Source organism: Apis dorsata, unplaced genomic scaffold (genome assembly GCF_000469605.1).
Source record: "Apis dorsata unplaced genomic scaffold, Apis dorsata 1.3 scaffold_4, whole genome shotgun sequence".
Lineage (NCBI taxonomy): Eukaryota > Metazoa > Arthropoda > Insecta > Hymenoptera > Apidae > Apis > Apis dorsata.
The window spans coordinates 249,519-266,544 of record NW_006263307.1 but is presented as its reverse complement, the minus strand read 5'-3'; the positions used below and the strand labels follow the sequence as shown (position 1 = coordinate 266,544).

The window sequence follows — 17,026 nt, the reverse complement described above, 5'->3', positions numbered from 1 at the left end:
TATTTTAAAAAAGTTTTATTTTAAAAAATTATTTATATATTTTATTTTAAAAAAAGTAAAGTAACAAAATAAAATAACATATGTGAAAAGTTAACTTAATCTAATCTTAACATTAATAGATTATATTTAATTCGTTACATAAACATAAATATTATAAAAAATTGATGAAACTTACAACATATTCAGTTTTAACAGCTGGTGCTAAAGAGACTTCATATTCTCCAGCAAGTAAGACATTTGCTTGAACTTCTTCTTTTAAACATTTCATTGAATTCGGTTCAAGATAAAATCGTATACTATGTACATACGCGAGTAACATCGCGAAAATGAATATTATAGTTCGCATTTTTCGTAAAATTATATTAACTAATTTTAATAAAAATTTATAGCAATACTTAATATAAATGATAAACTATTAATATATTGATGAGTTGGCAGCCATTAAATATTTCAAACAACTTGTGATTCGTGATAACGAAACACAACGAAAACATGAAAAATATTATACTAATCATTCATTGTCTACTACTGTAGACAAAACTCAGAATAAACTACTGTTTCATTAGATTTTATGCTATTTTTATTCTGAATTATCTATTATGCAAATCAAAAGTACAAACATGTACGCAGACTAGATATTTTATTTATATTCTTAGATCTACCATAGATACGATATAATATAGACTTAGCATTTAATATATTTTCTAATCCATGCAGGATTCTTTTTAATATTTTACCGTTATTTTCAACGTTATCGATTTGTTCAGAATAAAATCGTAGTAAAAGTAATGATTGAAATTAAAATTAGATTTCAATATAAAATTAAAAATAAAAAATAAAAAATAATTATAAATAAGAAATAGAATAAATATTCTATTATATTTTATACATATACGAAGTACTGTATTTTATATATGATTATATTTATAAAATTTATTACGAAATAATTTATATAAATATGTTTCTCTTAAAGATAGATTGTAAAGCCGAATTTTTATAAAAATAATTAAAAATTAAAATATATTATAATTTTGAAAGAGAAATGATGAAAGTACATTCAATTTACCTTGGTTAAAGTAAATATAGATAAAAACAATAAATATAAAATAGAAATAATTTAAAAATTAGACATTATTTCTAAAATATAATAAATTTAAATTTAAAAACAAAAAAAACAAAAAAAGAAGAGAATAGAAATAAAGTAAGAATTAAGTAATGGTATTTTTTAAAAACTCTCTAAAAATACTCAAGAGATAACATAATTTTTACCTTATTTCTATCTTTTTTTATTATTTGTTGTTCTTTTTATACATACAATAGTTTATATAGTATTTTAAATATATATAATTTATAATTTTATATAATATAATATAAACTATTTTATATAATAACAATTTTATATAATAAATACTATATATAATAGTTTTTACATTTTTTAAATACTTTATAATAATTTTATATAAATATATCATAATGATTAATTAAAAATTATTTTAATTTATTTTATTAATTAAAATTATTTTAATCAGTTTAATTAGTAAAATTTTTTTCTTCAAACGCGGCTTTATTTGTTTTATTTAAAACTTATTGATGAGAACGCCATTTGTAAACGATACTGAATGAATTAAATTCAAAGTTTACAAACGGCGCCAGGAATAACCGTTATTTGTAATGCTGTGTAAGTTAGATATACCATTTTTCATTTTTTTTAATTTATTCTATAAGTAATTGTTTTTCAATATTTATTTATCATAAGACAGAATAGCATAAATGTGACACGATATTAATTTATAAATTTTTTCACATTGTTTTAACTTATCGATTATTTGAAAACGATAATTATTTGAAAATGACAACCTCACTGGAAGATATTTTAGAAAAACAGTGTGAAAAATTACAAGATCTTAAAACTGCGACAATATTTATTAAAAGTAAGATTATATTTTAATTTTTAAATTATTTTATCAAAACATTCTATTAAAAAATAGATATAATTTTTTATCTATATAATTTTTTATATTCAGGTAAAAATGCAATTAAAGAAGAATTCCTTAAAATGCGTATAGTACTTTCACAAATGTGTAATGGTATTGAACAGATAAGGAAAAAATTAGTTGATATGAAAAAACAAAATAATCAATGTAGAGTATGTTTCTTAATTTATAAATATAACATAATATATTCTTTAATAAATATTTTTCAAAATATTATTGTTTCTAAAAATCAATTAAATTTTAATGAAAAAACTGAAAATTTTAGGAATTATTGTCATTCATTGAAACTTTGGATAAGAGAATTATTCATATGGAAAGAAATATTCCACATGAATTAATTCGTGATTATAATAAAATTGAAAATTCTTTATCAATGAAAACTATATGCAAGAAAGAGTTTATACAGAAATCACCTATAATAATAAGAAATAAAAATGTAGAAAAAGAAAAGACTCCAATAAAAGACTGTAAAAAAATATTATTTAACGAACTTGAAGTTTGTCCTATGATATCTTTGATAAGTGAAGATGAATTTAATAAAGTTCCAAAGTATATTATTGGAAGACAATCTTTAGAAACTGTAAATGATTTCATAAATACTATTAATCACATATTAAAAACAAAATATACATTTTTATCACTGGGAAAAGCTCATGCAAGAAAACAAGGAGATTTGAATCTTTATTTGCACTATAAAAAACAAGAATTAGATTTATGTAATGATTCTGGTAAGATTTTTTTTTTCATATATTCAAATTTCATATATTTTATTTAAAAAAATATAAAAATTATGTTTCAGAATACATATATTTTTTTACTGGTGAAGATTATGAAAAACAAATGAAATCTAAATTAAATAAAATAAAATTAAATCTAATAACAGTTTTACGACATTGCAAAAGATTAAGAGAACATAGGATAAAAAACGACTTGCGATATGTAATATTAACAAAAAAATAATTGCTTAAGTTTTAAATTAAGTAATAAAACAAAAAGATTGCATAATAAATTGTTTCATTGTACAAAGAAGTTAAACATATAATTTTATATATTTTTTTTATAAGTTTTATAATAATTTGTAAATGATACATATTTTTATGTGTAGTCAATACTATTGTAAAATATATTTCCATTATTCCATTTCTTATTGTTATTTTATTTTTTAAATTTTATATAATAGCATTTTATTTGTAATAATTTGAAAATTATTACAAAATTTATATTTGAAATGTTAAATGAAGAAAAAAATAAATTTTTAATGTTAAAAATATAATTATGAAACTCAAAAATTTTTTTGAGATTCGCTTTTGTTCTGGTCGTCGTGACAGCGTGTTTACCGGAAACTAAAGATTAGACTCCCTATCGAATTGTTTCGACGATACAAAGACTCAAGTTTAGTTTGCCATGAAAGAATTCTTCCCTTTTCATTTCCAAGGAACGAGGTAATCTGCTCTGAAATACTTTCGATAATACACTATACTTGCGAAGACAAGACTAACTGAAACTATCATTTTTTTTTCTAATTATTTAATAGTAATCTTATGGCGTAACAATAATTTTTAATAACAAAAATTTATTTGAACTAGAAGATTGTAATATAACTGTTTAATTATAAAAATGTGATATTTAAAAGATTATATTTAGAGATCAATTTATTAAAAAATTTATTAAAAAAGGATTTGAAAAATAAAAATAACTTTTTATATGGTATACGAAGAAATAGAAAAAATTATAAATGATAAAAATATTTTAATTTTTATATACATTTATATAAAAAAAATATTATTATAGAATCTATATCATATTTGATATGATACTTCAAATAATTTAAATAAAAATTCATTATTTAACTTTTAATATTTAAAAAAAATAGTTATTAACTTTTTAGATAAAGAATTGGTAAATATCTAATAATGAACTGTGGAAAAACGGAGTCAATTAGTACATTGAGCGAACATGAAGATGATCTCGATGAATTTGAAGGATCAATTATTTGGTCCCAAGAGGAACCACTTTCATCGAATGAAATTTTAGAATTAACTCCAGATCCTGAAAAACAAAATCAATTAAAATCTTTATGCCGTTTATGCGCGGGAGAAACTTTACATCCGATTTATATTTACTCCGAATTCGGTGAATCTTTGAGACTTTTGCATAAAATAAATACTTGTTTAAGTATTAAGGTAATTATTTATTGAATCTTTTTGTAATGAAAATTATATAAATATATTATAAGTAAATTACAAATAAATTAGAAATATTTAATTAATACGATATTCCGATAACTACGTTAATATTTTAATAAGTAAAAAAAATTTGTTTTTTATTAATTGAAATTTTTTGTTATATATATATTTTTAAAATAACAAATATTATTAAATATGAACATTGAATAACTATGAACATTATGATTTTTTCATAGGTAAAGAAAACAGATCCTCTTCCAAAACAACTTTGTCCAACTTGTGTTGAAAAAATAACTTGGTGTAATGAATTTGATATTCAGTGTATCAGAGCTGAAGAAACTCTTTTTGAAATTTTAAAACAAAAACATTCTTTCAATAATACTAAAAATGATTGTCAGGAAAATTCTCAGGAAAATATAGATTCTTGTCCATTATGTATTGAAGGACGAATGAGAATTTATGAAGAGGATAAAGAAACTAAAAAAGATGTTGAATTATATGATAGTGATATTGTTCTTGAGAGTAGTGATGAGGAACAAATTCCCAATGAAATTAAAATTGATGAAGAACCAGAAAATGAATCCATAACATTATTCTGTTTGGGTACTAAACAAAAATATTTGAAATGTGGAGCTTGTATGAATTTATATCATACAAAAGAAACTTTGGATGAACACAAATGCAAACCTAATTTACAATGTACTTCTAAGCCTTATAAATGTGATATTTGTTTTGCAACTTTTACATTTGAGGAACGGTTACAATTTCATCAACATTTTCATAAAGATGCAAAAGCATTATATTGTGAAATTTGCAAAATTACATTTGGAAAGGAATTAAAATTATTTTATCATTATAAAAGGTATTAACTTTAAAAATAGAATAGTCATGAGAAATCTAATGACTATGAATTTATTTGCATTTTATTTGCAGATATCATTGTAAAGATGGTAGAGTATCTTGCTTACAATGTGGAAAATTATTTGAAAATCAAGAAGGATTAAAAAAACATATTTGTGTGGATGGAAAAACAAGACCACATGTATGTGAAGTTTGTTCTAAGGGATTCTGTGATGGCTATACTTTGAAACGTCACATAGTAACTCATCTTCCAGAAAAGCCATATAAATGTCCAGAATGTTCTAAAAGCTTCACACAAAAATCAAGATTGAATAAACATATAGCTGGACACAGTATTATTTTTGAAAACAGTCAAACTATTTGGAGGTATATATTTGTTCTTATATTATTTTCTTCATTAACATAATTTATTTTTTATAATTTAAGATGCATTTGTTGTGGTGAAACATTTGGAAGTTGTGAATCTGCAGATGAGCATTGTAAAAAACATGAAGATAAAATTAGTCTTATAGAAGAAATGCAAGTATTGAAGCTATATCATTGTGAATTTTGCAGCAGTCACTTTGCAGATATGGATCATTTAAAAAGTCATAGAGAATCACATGTTATTGAGAAACCATATTCTTGCAATCATTGCAACTCTATATTCAAATCCTTCGCAGAAGCTGTTCTTCATTGGAAAGAACATCCAAGAATATTCAAAGTTCTAGTAGTGTTTTTGTGTGAAATATGTGACAGAGATGTTAAAGAATTATCTTTGCTTTATAAGCATAAACAGAAAAGACATCAACCAGTACCTAGAAAATCAGAAAAAGGTAAAGAAAAATTCATTTGTGAACTTTGTGGAAGTATTTTTATAAGTATTGAAGATTTTCAAGAACATGGAAAATACAGATGCTCTAAATTCCCATGTGATATTTGCGGTAGTCTTTTACCAACAGCAAATTCTTTGAATGCGCACAAAAGAAGACACAGTGGACTACGACCGTACATACAATTCTTTTTATTTTAGGTTATGTTAAATTTTGCAATTTATAATTTTTTTATTCTTGTATAGGTATGTTTGTAATATTTGCGGTAAAAGTTATACTCAATCCAGTCATATGTGGACTCATAAAAGATTCCATATGGGTGTGAAACCTTATGCTTGTGAATATTGTGATCAGAGATTCACAATAAAGCCAGATCTAGCTGATCATACTAGAAAAAAACATACAAGAGAACGACCATTCAAATGTGATGTTTGTAACAAAGCATTCTTAACTGGTTCTGTATTTTACCAACATAGACTAATACATAGAGGAGATCGCAGATATAAGTGTCATTATTGTGAAAAAGCATTTACTAGGACAGAAGCTTTAAATAATCATATAAAAATTCATACTGGTGAAAAACCACATGCTTGTGATGTTTGTGGAAGATGTTTTAGACAGAAAGGAGATATGAGAAAACACAGACGAACACAACATATTGCTAAACAAGATGCAAAATAGGTTAAGAATTAAAACAATTATTAAATAGTTTAATTTAAATATTTTGTTGTAATTTTTCGTTGTAATTAATAATTTTCATACATGATGTTATGTTATAGTTAATAAAATGTAAATAAAAGCTTCATAATGATAATGATACTATTAAAAATCATACTATTAAAAAATTATAAATAATGAATTTTTTTAAAAAATTATTATTTTAAGATTATGAGAATATTAAATTCATAAGATAAAGTGAAAAACATTATTAAATAATGATAATAAAATGTTCTAAATTTGTATTTCTTTAAAAATAGGCGCGATGACAAGCACAAACAGGTGCGCAGATGCAACTCGTACAGAACAGGTGATACGACTGATGTCTCGTGATTCGTATGAGAGAACCTTACGGTTCTAATGAGTTACGATTGATATAGATAAAGATTGCATACATATAAAGATTGATTTTAATAAAATTGAAATGATGACGAACTACAGATAAAGTCATTTCTTAAGGTGCTTCACGTACCTGATATTTTTTTCGTAAGTCTATATTCAGTCATATTTTTAATTTTGATTCAAATATTCATTGATTCTGTTTCCGATCTAGATATTATGATAAAATAAAGTATACAATTAAACTTGATCAATGTTTCTTTAAAATATTTTATTTAATAAACTCATTCGTCAATGACACATACCTAACCTAATTAAATTTGACATATGTATATTATCATTATAAAGACATAAATTTTATGTATTTATTTTTTTAAAAATACTTTAGTTATATTTCAAAAAAAATAATATTTATAATTTTTTTATTTCGAGAATGGAAATAAAGAAAAGAATTTTAAATTTTATTTTATTATTATTACTACATTAAAAAATAAATATTTTACATAAATTGAAAATCATTTGTAATTTTTACAAATAATACAAATATAAATAATTTTTTCTTAAAAGGATTCCAATGAAGAATGGCATTTCCTCCGCTAGTTAGTTCTACACCTCCTCCTTTAGATACTTTTGGAGATTCTGAAGAAGATGAATTTGGTGATTTTACAACTGGAGGCATAGATGGTAATTATAGCACTTCTTGGAGAATATCTTTATCTTATGTATTAATATTTACATTATAGGGTTATCTGTATCATCAGATTCACCACATAAACTTATTACACCAATTCAAACACCTTTAACATCACAAAATACTTCACCAAAAGTAAATGGTATTTCAGAAAATCCTAAAAATTCACAAACAATTATTCCAATTGTTCCAAAACAAATAATTACAGAAGATCTTCTAATACTTGAAAAAATTAATGATACTGTAAATAAAATCAAACTCAAAACAGAAATTGAAAATTTTGATGAAATAATAGAAGATAATAGTAAAAAAAACTTGGAAAATGTAAACAATAATAATAAGGAAGTTATTATAGAAAGAAAGGTTTCTAATGGAATTAATTTATCTAAGGAAAGCAATAATTTTAGAGAAAGCGAACAAGAAACCTCTGTCAATAATTTAGAAAATATAGAACCTTTATCTTTAGATTTAGAAGATCCGAGTATTGCTCCTGATATAATACAATCAATAAATGATGATTTTTTTAATTATGAACAGTTTGTGGCTTCAAAAAATTGGATCTCTAAGAGTGATACATCTATTTCAAAAACTGATTACTTTAAATTCCAAGATACTTTGAGTAATGTAAATAATTTAAATAAAGATTTTAATATAGAAATTAAAAAAGATTCAAATTTGAATTTGGAAAATATTATTGAAAAGTCAATATTGGAAGATAAGTGTGTACAAAATATAGATATATCCAACAAAACAGATGATTTTACATTTGAAGTTAATAATTCAAAATTTGATGATTCAAAGAATGAGTTTTCTCAGAGTAATCAAATAGAAAATGAAATTGCTAAAGATCTTCACTTTTCTCAAAATAAAGATATTAAAATTGGAAATGATTTTTTATCTTCTACATCACTGCCAGATATTTCTAAGTGTTCTAATGAAGAATTTGGTAACTTCAAGTATGATTCTATATTGGAATCCTCTATTACTATGAGTCAGGAATTTTCAGAAAATACTGTAGAAATTAATGAAAAAAAAGAAGAAACGCTTCAAGATGATGATTTTGGTGATTTTACCAATTTTTCTGAATATACACAATTTAAAGAACTTGGTCAAACAAATGTATCTGATATAAAAAATGATGATGATGATTTTGGAGATTTTAATGATTTTGAAACAGCATTTGAACAGTCTATAATAGAGCAATCACAAATCAATATAAGAGACTCAATTTGTCGAATAGAAAATAAAAGTGTGAGTTTTTTCATTTTTCATTTTATTTTCTTTATTTTATTTTCTTTATTTTTCATCTAATTAAATATTAGAGATTATTATAAATTTTTTTTAGGCTGCTAACAAAATAGAAGACATAATAACTACAATGTTCTCTGTGGAATTGGAACAATGTGAAATTGAAATACAGTCATTGATAAATAAGACAGATAAAGTTTGGGAAAGTATAAAAAATGTTGAAGAAACAAATGCTTTGACATATCAATGGGCAAACAGTTCCAGTAATAATATACTTTTAAATTCTCTTGGCATTGATTCTCGCAATATTGTAAGTAACATTTATTTACATATATTATTTCATAATCAATTGAATGTTAAATTTAAATATTTATAGTTATTTGGACCAAGATGGAATCCCAATGTTCCAAGATTTGCTGCAAATCTTGGTTTTACTCCACTAGAACCAATTAAAGCTATAATTGATCCTCAACCAGTTGCTTTGTCAAATACCAATAAAATTCCAGTTTCAAATAATTCAGAAGTAAGTTTCAAAATATAATAATTTTTGTATTTTGGATAAATGGACACATTTTCTATTAATTAATATTTTTTTAAAATCAATAATTAATTTTTTAAAATCAATTTTCACAAAACTATAAATATCAATCATTGAAGTTTTATATTATATCAATTTAAACATAATTTTCCTATCTCAATTTCCTATCCTTGTTAATTATGAGTAATCTCTTTTAATTTATTTAAAAAATACTGTATCAATAATATAGTTAAATAATAATTAATAATGATATAATTTTATTAGGAAGTACCTGCAGCTCAATTCGATTGGAATAGTTCTGGGCTTGTTAATCCTTTAGAAGCTAGTAAGTATTTTGGGCAATTTATGTTTATATAAATATATTACAACTTTTGATATCAAAAATTTAAATATTAGATATTTTATTATATATTTTCTCTTACATCATTATATTTTAATTTTAAAATACTTCAGTGCTTATTTTAATATGTACGCTTTTGCAATTATTTTATTTATTATGTGCTAATTGCTGGGAATATTCTTTCATAAATCATATAATCTAGGTGGTGGGTTATCTGCTCTTCTACCTCTGGACTTTTTATGTCCTTTTGATCCTCTATTAACATCCCATAACTCCACCAATTCTGAATCCTATCGTCGACCGAGTAGTGCAAGGAATCCTATTAATCATCGTAAGTTTTAGGCTTGTATTTTTATTCTGTGTCTTGTAATTAGAAATATTAGTTTTCTTACTGCATGCCTTTATCGTCATTATCCTTCTGTATTTGAAATCAAGAAAATGTTTTATAAAAAAAAATGTTTTATAAAACGACAGATATCCCAGAAATAAATCGGGAACGGTGCAATTCAACATCAAAAGTGGAAATGATAGATTCTTTGGAAAGTGATATTGCAAAATTACAAAAATGTCCACAATCTTCAAAAATGATCGAGCCTTTGCCAACCCCTCGTGCATCAGAATGGAAGAAAAAAACTGAATTTGATATAGGACATAAACAAAAAAGTATTCAAAGAAATATTCCATTGGAGAAACAATCAATGGAAAAGCAATTTCTATCAACAATCGAGAAACAGTATGCGTCTGAAAAACAATTTGTACCAATTGAAAAACAGTTTCTATCAAATGATAAGCAATATTTATCTTCTGATAAATCAATTTTGGGAGACATTTATCGCGGAAAGTTCGCGAATAAGAGATCTGGATCTGAACACGTGGTTATGGATAGATTTGGTCGAGTAATGCCGATTCAGTCAGAAACAGCAAGAGTATTAAATCATTTACCAGATCTTTCATTTCTCAGCGCTAGAACTTTAATGCTTGATCGGGAAAATAAGCAGATTGCTTGTGAAATGAGTATTATAAATCGTAAAATGCCTGGCTGAGTAACGTCGGTCTGAGCGCGAGTTTGAAAGGTCAGAACATTCAATAGATCTCTTTTTGTCCTGTGGACAAAATTATAAAGATGTAGAAATGAAGGAAAAAAAAACGTTCCGTTAACCTTTCAAACCCACGCTTGGGCCGATCTTTAATCCTAATCTATTTCCTCATGAAGAAAGAAAAAAAAAACACGACTGATGAAGTATTCTATACTCTTTATTCAGGAAAACAAAGAGATTCAATATAGAATATATATGCGAAGTGGTGAATATCTATTTCCTGTTCATAAGAACATAATACAGATAATACAAATTTTCTATCATTTTTGCATAATAAGATGTCTAGAAAATTTGTACTTACATATATATTTTGTTCACGAAATGGAGTCATGATATTTTATCATTTAAGATGTAAAATTGGAATTTTTAATAATTTTCAGATTTCCAAACGCTTTCAAATATTAATAACGAAAACATCACTTTTAATATGTGATATGTACTTTTCTTATGATAATTGTTATTTCATTTAACTCAGATATAGATATTTTTCAATCTTATTTTCTATTCTTAAATGGACCAATTTATAATTTAAAATAGTATCAAGTAATATAGTCAACTATAATATGATATTTAATTTTATTTATATTTTTAATCATATTTCTAAATATTAAAAAAATTCACGTTATACAAAATTAATTTGTGAATATTATAATCTATTAATTAATAATTAAACTTTGTATTTTTATTTTTATTTCTAATGATTTTATTTTAATTTTGTTTCTTAATTAAAAAATAGTTTATTGACACAATTTATTTTTTTAATTAATTAATTTTATATTTGTAAAGTTCGTAAACATAATGTACTTAATCTTTTATATATATTGACTCTGTTCCGTGAACAGGCATAAAAATATGCAAGTTAGTGGTGCAGCCAGATTGATATATTATGAATTAATCTTATACAACTATATTAAAAAAGATTCATTGTTAAAAAAAAATATTTTTAAATAATTAAATAAATTTAATTTTTAAATAATTTTTTTTTAATTATATTTATGTTTCATAATAATAATTCTATGTTATATCTTATATATCTTTACTTATTCTGTAAAAACGTACATATTTTTTACTAAAAAAAAATAATTGCGAATATAATTAAAGGAAGAGATAAAAATTAACTGAACAATTACCTTATTTTTATAATTACATATTTTTTTTTCAATAAATTTGAAACTGACAGTACCACAATCGTAGATAATCAGTAATTTCGAATGTTTAATATTCGAATTAAGATTTAGCATTGATAATATAATAATTCGAAGGGAATTGTCGGAAAATACTTGGCGTTCGAAAGTGACTTAACAAATATTAATAAGATATTACAAGTAAATATAAAAATATTTGTGAGAAACTCAAATGGGGAAACTTATACCTTTGACATTTGATAATTATTTTTTGTAGATTGAATGTTCTTATTATAACATATATAATAATTTTAAACTCGATTAAATATTCTATTATGAACAAGAAGAGAATTAATCTTCAATAAAAAGTTTGAAAAAAATTAAAATAATTATAGAAAGCAATGTATAATAGATATATATTTTATTTATAATCTTATTAAAATATTATTTAAAATGTCTAAGGTAGTAAGTAAATAATATATTTAAAGTATAGAAACGTAAAAATATTATTAATTTTATTAGTTGTATTCTAATATTGTATTACAGATATTATGATTAATTTGTTATAAATATTATTTCAGTTATTATCTAATATTGTTTTACATTCTTTAATTAACCTTTTTTAGATAATATATTTTTTTTAATAATTATGAAATCATAGTATTGTTTAAAATATTCTAAGAACAAATTTTATAAGTAAGTCACATTAAAGAAAAATTTATATCATTGAACACTAGTCTTTAAATTTATGAAATATGAAAATAATTATCTTTATTTCTACCATGTCAAAAAAAATATTTATTTTTATTAGTTATTATTATTAGATTTATTTATAATTAATATTTGTAATTATATTTGTTTATAATTATTGCTTGAATTCAATGCAAATACATATATGTATATATTCACATATTACTTATTCACAAACCTATATAGATATTTGTATAGAATTGAACACAATCAAGGGAATAAAAATACAGATTTCTTTTTCATTCAATGAGAAGTTTAGGGAAATTAGTAATTTATTACTGTAATTGTGTCCATTATTATACACGTCAGACGTAGTCATGCGCCAACTGGTACGGACAGGTACCAAATGCCACAAGGTCACGACTCGTATGCCCATATACATGGAGGAAGAGAATCAATGCGAGAAGAGGAGAGACTTTTTATTGTGTTGCTCTGGCGAAGTCTGCAACCAATGAACAGCAAAATAACAGGTGAAAGAACATACTTACATCATAATAGAAATGTCATGTTTTTACCAAAAATAAATTTTTATGAACTCAATTTCTGAGATTATTTAAATATAATTTAAATCCTATAAAAATTATATTCATCTTAAAAAAAAAAATAAACAGGATGTTGCTATAATTACATTAATAGATTAAGTTAAGATACTAAATAAGACAAAAATAATTATTTATTTTTAATTGAAAATTTAACTTTACATTAATATATATTCTAATTTTGAAAAATTTTAGTGACGAATGAAAGTTTATTGAGATATGATTTTTTATATGTAATTTTTATATAAAAAATTAATAGTATATAAATTCAATTTAAAAAAAGAATGCGGATATTTATATGCTGCAGACAATAAGAAAAATTGAACATGTATTCTGTCATTTGCTTTAACTAATAAACATTTGTAAAAAAATGGAATTAGCAACGTATCATTCTTTCAAATAGCACGGCACGAGTGGCACGGGTGGCACGAGTTTACGCCATACAAATTCATTCACAAACAGTATATGTAAGGACAAATTGCAGGTTTCCCTCTCGAACACATGCCGCTCCCAATTAATTCTGCCGTCATGTAGTTGATCTTCGTTTTTACTTATAAATACAAAGTTATTTTAGATATTATTATTATATTTTTATATATTATTTGATTTTTATGATTTTTTAATTCAAAAATAATTTTATCATTACTTAAATTTAATTGAAAAATATAAATTAATATTATAATATTTAAAAAATATTTGAAATTTTAATATAATATTTTTAAAAATGTTTTACTATAAGAATAATAAGCAGATAAAATTACTTAATTTTAAAATATTTTAACTTAAAAGAATTGAAAAAATAAATGCAGATGTAAATCTGGAATATTTCAAGTCTATTAATAGAAAAAACTTAGGAGAATTCTAAAACAAATGTGAGGTCAGGTAAATTTTTTCTGTTTACCTTTGTTCTCTGCATTGTTTCTTTTCAAAGAATAGAAAGACAATTTTTTTTTGAATGTTATTTAGTTTTGGAAATAAGATAAAATTATTATAAGAAAATTTTATTTAAAAATAAACTATTATAGTAATTAATAATTTATCTTTTAAAATTCTATTTTAGGATATATAAAAAAAAATATAGATATATTTAATTTAAAAAAAATTATTATTAAATATATAAAAAAAATCAATCTAACATGACTACTAATTGATTATTTCTAATAATGACTACTTTTATGTTGTATTAAATATCCATGTCACAGCGTTCACAGATATTCGCTAGTCAAATACTGTACTGTTTTAGTAGAGAATTTGCCACACGTGGTCCTTAGAATTCCTTTTTGGACATGCGCAGTAGCATCCGTCTTGAGCCGGAATTCCACTATTCAGTGTATATGCGCGCCTTAGAGTTAGTCGTTCGCTGACCGCGACCGTACAAATGTTGTGTGTGAGCCATGAATTGAATTCGAGAGACATTCGTGCTTTTTCGCATTCTTTTTTTTTTTTTCTTCGTTTTCTTTCAGTTTTTAAAACCGTGTTTGCTTTTCAAGAAGAGCACGCACGCGTAACAGATTTTTTCTGACATAATAAATTTATTGAGATCAATACTTTTAATCCTCGTGTAAAAGAGAAACTTTATTTTAATTCATTGTTTCAAACATTTTTGTTTTTTAATAAATATCATATACGCTATTTTCTAATACCGATTAAAGTGCATTCAGAAGCTTACAGTTTCGATCTTAGTCAGTGTATTATAAAAATCGTAGTGTTAGTCGAATAGTGAAAATAAAAATTGAAATATTGTATAGTGTACGGTGAGAAGGACAGTGCGATGGCAGTGGCTGTGGGGCCATGCCGGCCACGCACGCTCTTCTTCGGTAAATGCGCTTCCAGAAATACTTTTAGGAAGAAAAATCTGTCGTTTTTTGATGGATTTCCGTTGATTTTAGTCCTAGCCGGTGTCGTACAGATTGCTGCCCTTAGATTGGGTAAGTGCATTAATTTTTTCTTTCTAAATAGTTATTTTACATTTTTTATTGTTAGAAAAAAAATGATATTTATTTTTGATGAAAATTTATTAATATTACAATTTTTATATAAAATATTATGTACATCAATAATTTTATACGAAATTTTATATGATATTATAATTTATTACAATTGCATATATATGCTATTTTATAAATTAATATTTTTCGATATATCGCGTTTTAGAACTATCAAAATGTTCAATAGATTTACATAGGAAAATTGAGTTATTGAAAGTACTTATATAAAATAAAATATTTTTGATTAAATTGTATTTTCATGATGTTATATTACATTTTTAAGAGAATGTTAATATAAGTGAAGTGACATTGTTGGCTTTGTATTTTTTTCTATTTTTCCAATGATTAAAGTGTAGTAGATGATGGAACAATTGTGTTTCCATTATTTGTTACTATTCTATGAACTTTCATGTTAACTAATTACGAATTCTACAAAGTCATATATATATACACACTCTCACTCGCCTTTGTTCCATTGGATGAATAGAAATCTGTTTGCTTTCATATATGAAGTAATTGAATTTCTTCTTTTCTTCTCTTATGTGTAACTTAATTTATATTTTGCTATTTAGAGAATCGTATGATTCTGATTGAATAGCTTATCTTCTTAGAACTTCTTAGTTGACATTCAATCAATTGTAAATGTATTTCCTTTTTCTTTATTAATATTTTATTAAAAAAAAAAATAATAATATTTTAATAATTCATAAAATATAAATATTCGATTAATGTTTTTGTCATAATCTGTTTCATTTTCTTTTTATATGAAAAATATTCCGAAGGATGATAAACAATTGATAAATCGTGGAAAGAACTGTTTACTGTGAATGATATGAATGGTAAAAGAATTACGCGATGACGTAATCGTCATGACCTCAAAATTATTTTTATGACCCCTTTCAAGGCCATTAATATTCTCGGTATTGAAACCCATTGCTTATTTTCAAAAATTATATGTACAGTTACAGACAAAATTAAATTCTGTGCAGTACCGTTATTCTAAAAGAAATTAATATGAAATGAAGTTAAATTTGAGTCGTGATATAAAAAATTAATATAAATAAGTCGTTAATATAAAAAATTAAAAAAATTTGGAAAAAAATTAAAGCATTAAAGAAATCGTTTATTACATTAATAATTAAATTAAATGCATGATTATTAATGTTATTAATCGATCTTCAATGGGATCTTGGATTTAGTTAATAGAATAGAAATATTAATAAATAAATTATGTAATATATTAATATAATATTAATAAATATTATTTTTATATAATGAAAATTTTGAAGTGAACTTGAATAATTGAAATTTTGAAGAACTTTAAATTTAAAACTTAAACATGAAATAGAGTATAATTTTGATTAAATTTTATTAATAATTTTCATCTACTTAATTTTGTTAAAAAATAAAAAATATTTGCAAATTTTGCACACATTCTATTTTTTTTTTTTTTAATTTCTAATTTTAAATGAAATTTCGAGTAAAATTATTAGTTAGAATAGTTATTCTTGATCTAATTCTAGTTCTATTATAAACGCTATGCTGTTGAAATCGCGGTCGTTTTTGCATTGAAACATCTCCAGTCTCTGCTTTCTCTACTCCCCGCTAGGTGTACGACTTATCGCATGTGCTTTTCCTCGGACGTCCGACTTTTTAAAAATCCCACCTCACATGAGAATGCATTTAACGAATTGAGTTGAATTTACCGTTAACATCAGTTGCCGCTATAACATTTGTTTTATGAAATGTATGTAATTTGTGTAATTCTAATTCTTTTATAAAAGTCAATAGAATTTTAAAAA

General features: G+C 23.5%; 5 protein-coding genes across 11 annotated transcripts in view; 4 read left to right on the top strand and 1 right to left on the bottom strand.

Moving 5' to 3' along the window:
• Window positions 1–664, bottom strand: part of LOC102680324 (transmembrane emp24 domain-containing protein bai) — a 2,604-nt gene extending 1,940 nt beyond the window's left edge. The window contains exon 1 of the mRNA XM_006607238.1: window positions 176–664. Within this exon, the coding sequence (XP_006607301.1) occupies window positions 176–346 (171 nt within the window). The 5' untranslated portion in view covers window positions 347–664. The remainder of the gene's footprint in view (window positions 1–175) is intronic.
• An 866-nt stretch (window positions 665–1,530) lies between these two features.
• Window positions 1,531–3,136, top strand: LOC102679930 (spindle and kinetochore-associated protein 1-like). 3 transcript variants are annotated; one of them, XM_006607236.2, is made up of 5 exons: window positions 1,531–1,678; window positions 1,761–1,931; window positions 2,025–2,146; window positions 2,260–2,722; window positions 2,794–3,136. In XM_006607236.2, exons 2-5 carry the CDS (start codon window positions 1,850–1,852, stop codon window positions 2,952–2,954), a joined length of 828 nt encoding a protein of 275 aa, XP_006607299.1. In that variant the 5' UTR covers window positions 1,531–1,678; window positions 1,761–1,849; the 3' UTR covers window positions 2,955–3,136. The 3 variants fall into 3 exon arrangements, with proteins under 3 accessions (XP_006607299.1, XP_006607298.1, XP_006607300.1); XM_006607235.2 differs by having other exon boundaries at window positions 1,554–1,682; XM_006607237.2 differs by lacking the exon at window positions 1,761–1,931 and having other exon boundaries at window positions 1,554–1,678.
• A 93-nt stretch (window positions 3,137–3,229) lies between these two features.
• LOC102679517 (zinc finger protein 678-like) lies at window positions 3,230–7,005 on the top strand. 2 transcript variants are annotated; one of them, XM_006607231.2, is made up of 7 exons: window positions 3,230–3,436; window positions 3,883–4,177; window positions 4,417–5,042; window positions 5,114–5,407; window positions 5,468–6,028; window positions 6,099–6,534; window positions 6,831–7,005. In XM_006607231.2, exons 2-6 carry the CDS (start codon window positions 3,908–3,910, stop codon window positions 6,532–6,534), a joined length of 2,187 nt encoding a protein of 728 aa, XP_006607294.1. In that variant the 5' UTR covers window positions 3,230–3,436; window positions 3,883–3,907; the 3' UTR covers window positions 6,831–7,005. The 2 variants fall into 2 exon arrangements, with proteins under 2 accessions (XP_006607294.1, XP_006607293.1); XM_006607230.2 differs by having other exon boundaries at window positions 6,099–7,005.
• On the top strand, window positions 6,830–10,946 carry LOC102679718 (aftiphilin). Of its 2 annotated transcripts, XM_006607232.2 has the most exons (8): window positions 6,830–7,056; window positions 7,477–7,593; window positions 7,653–8,851; window positions 8,946–9,158; window positions 9,225–9,371; window positions 9,651–9,711; window positions 9,929–10,057; window positions 10,201–10,946. In XM_006607232.2, exons 2-8 carry the CDS (start codon window positions 7,491–7,493, stop codon window positions 10,767–10,769), a joined length of 2,421 nt encoding a protein of 806 aa, XP_006607295.1. In that variant the 5' UTR covers window positions 6,830–7,056; window positions 7,477–7,490; the 3' UTR covers window positions 10,770–10,946. The 2 variants fall into 2 exon arrangements, with proteins under 2 accessions (XP_006607295.1, XP_006607296.1); XM_006607233.2 differs by lacking the exon at window positions 9,929–10,057.
• A 2,066-nt stretch (window positions 10,947–13,012) lies between these two features.
• LOC102679085 (low-density lipoprotein receptor-related protein 2) overlaps window positions 13,013–17,026 on the top strand; it is a 35,317-nt gene continuing 31,303 nt past the window's right edge. For 2 of the 3 annotated variants that reach the window (XM_006607226.2, XM_031514988.1), the window contains exon 1: window positions 14,583–15,164. In XM_006607226.2, coding sequence (XP_006607289.1) covers window positions 15,008–15,164 — 157 coding nt within the window. In that variant the 5' untranslated portion in view covers window positions 14,583–15,007. Of the gene's footprint in view, window positions 13,168–14,582; window positions 15,165–17,026 lie in introns of those variants that run through there. The other variant, XM_031514992.1, reaches the window with a different exon arrangement.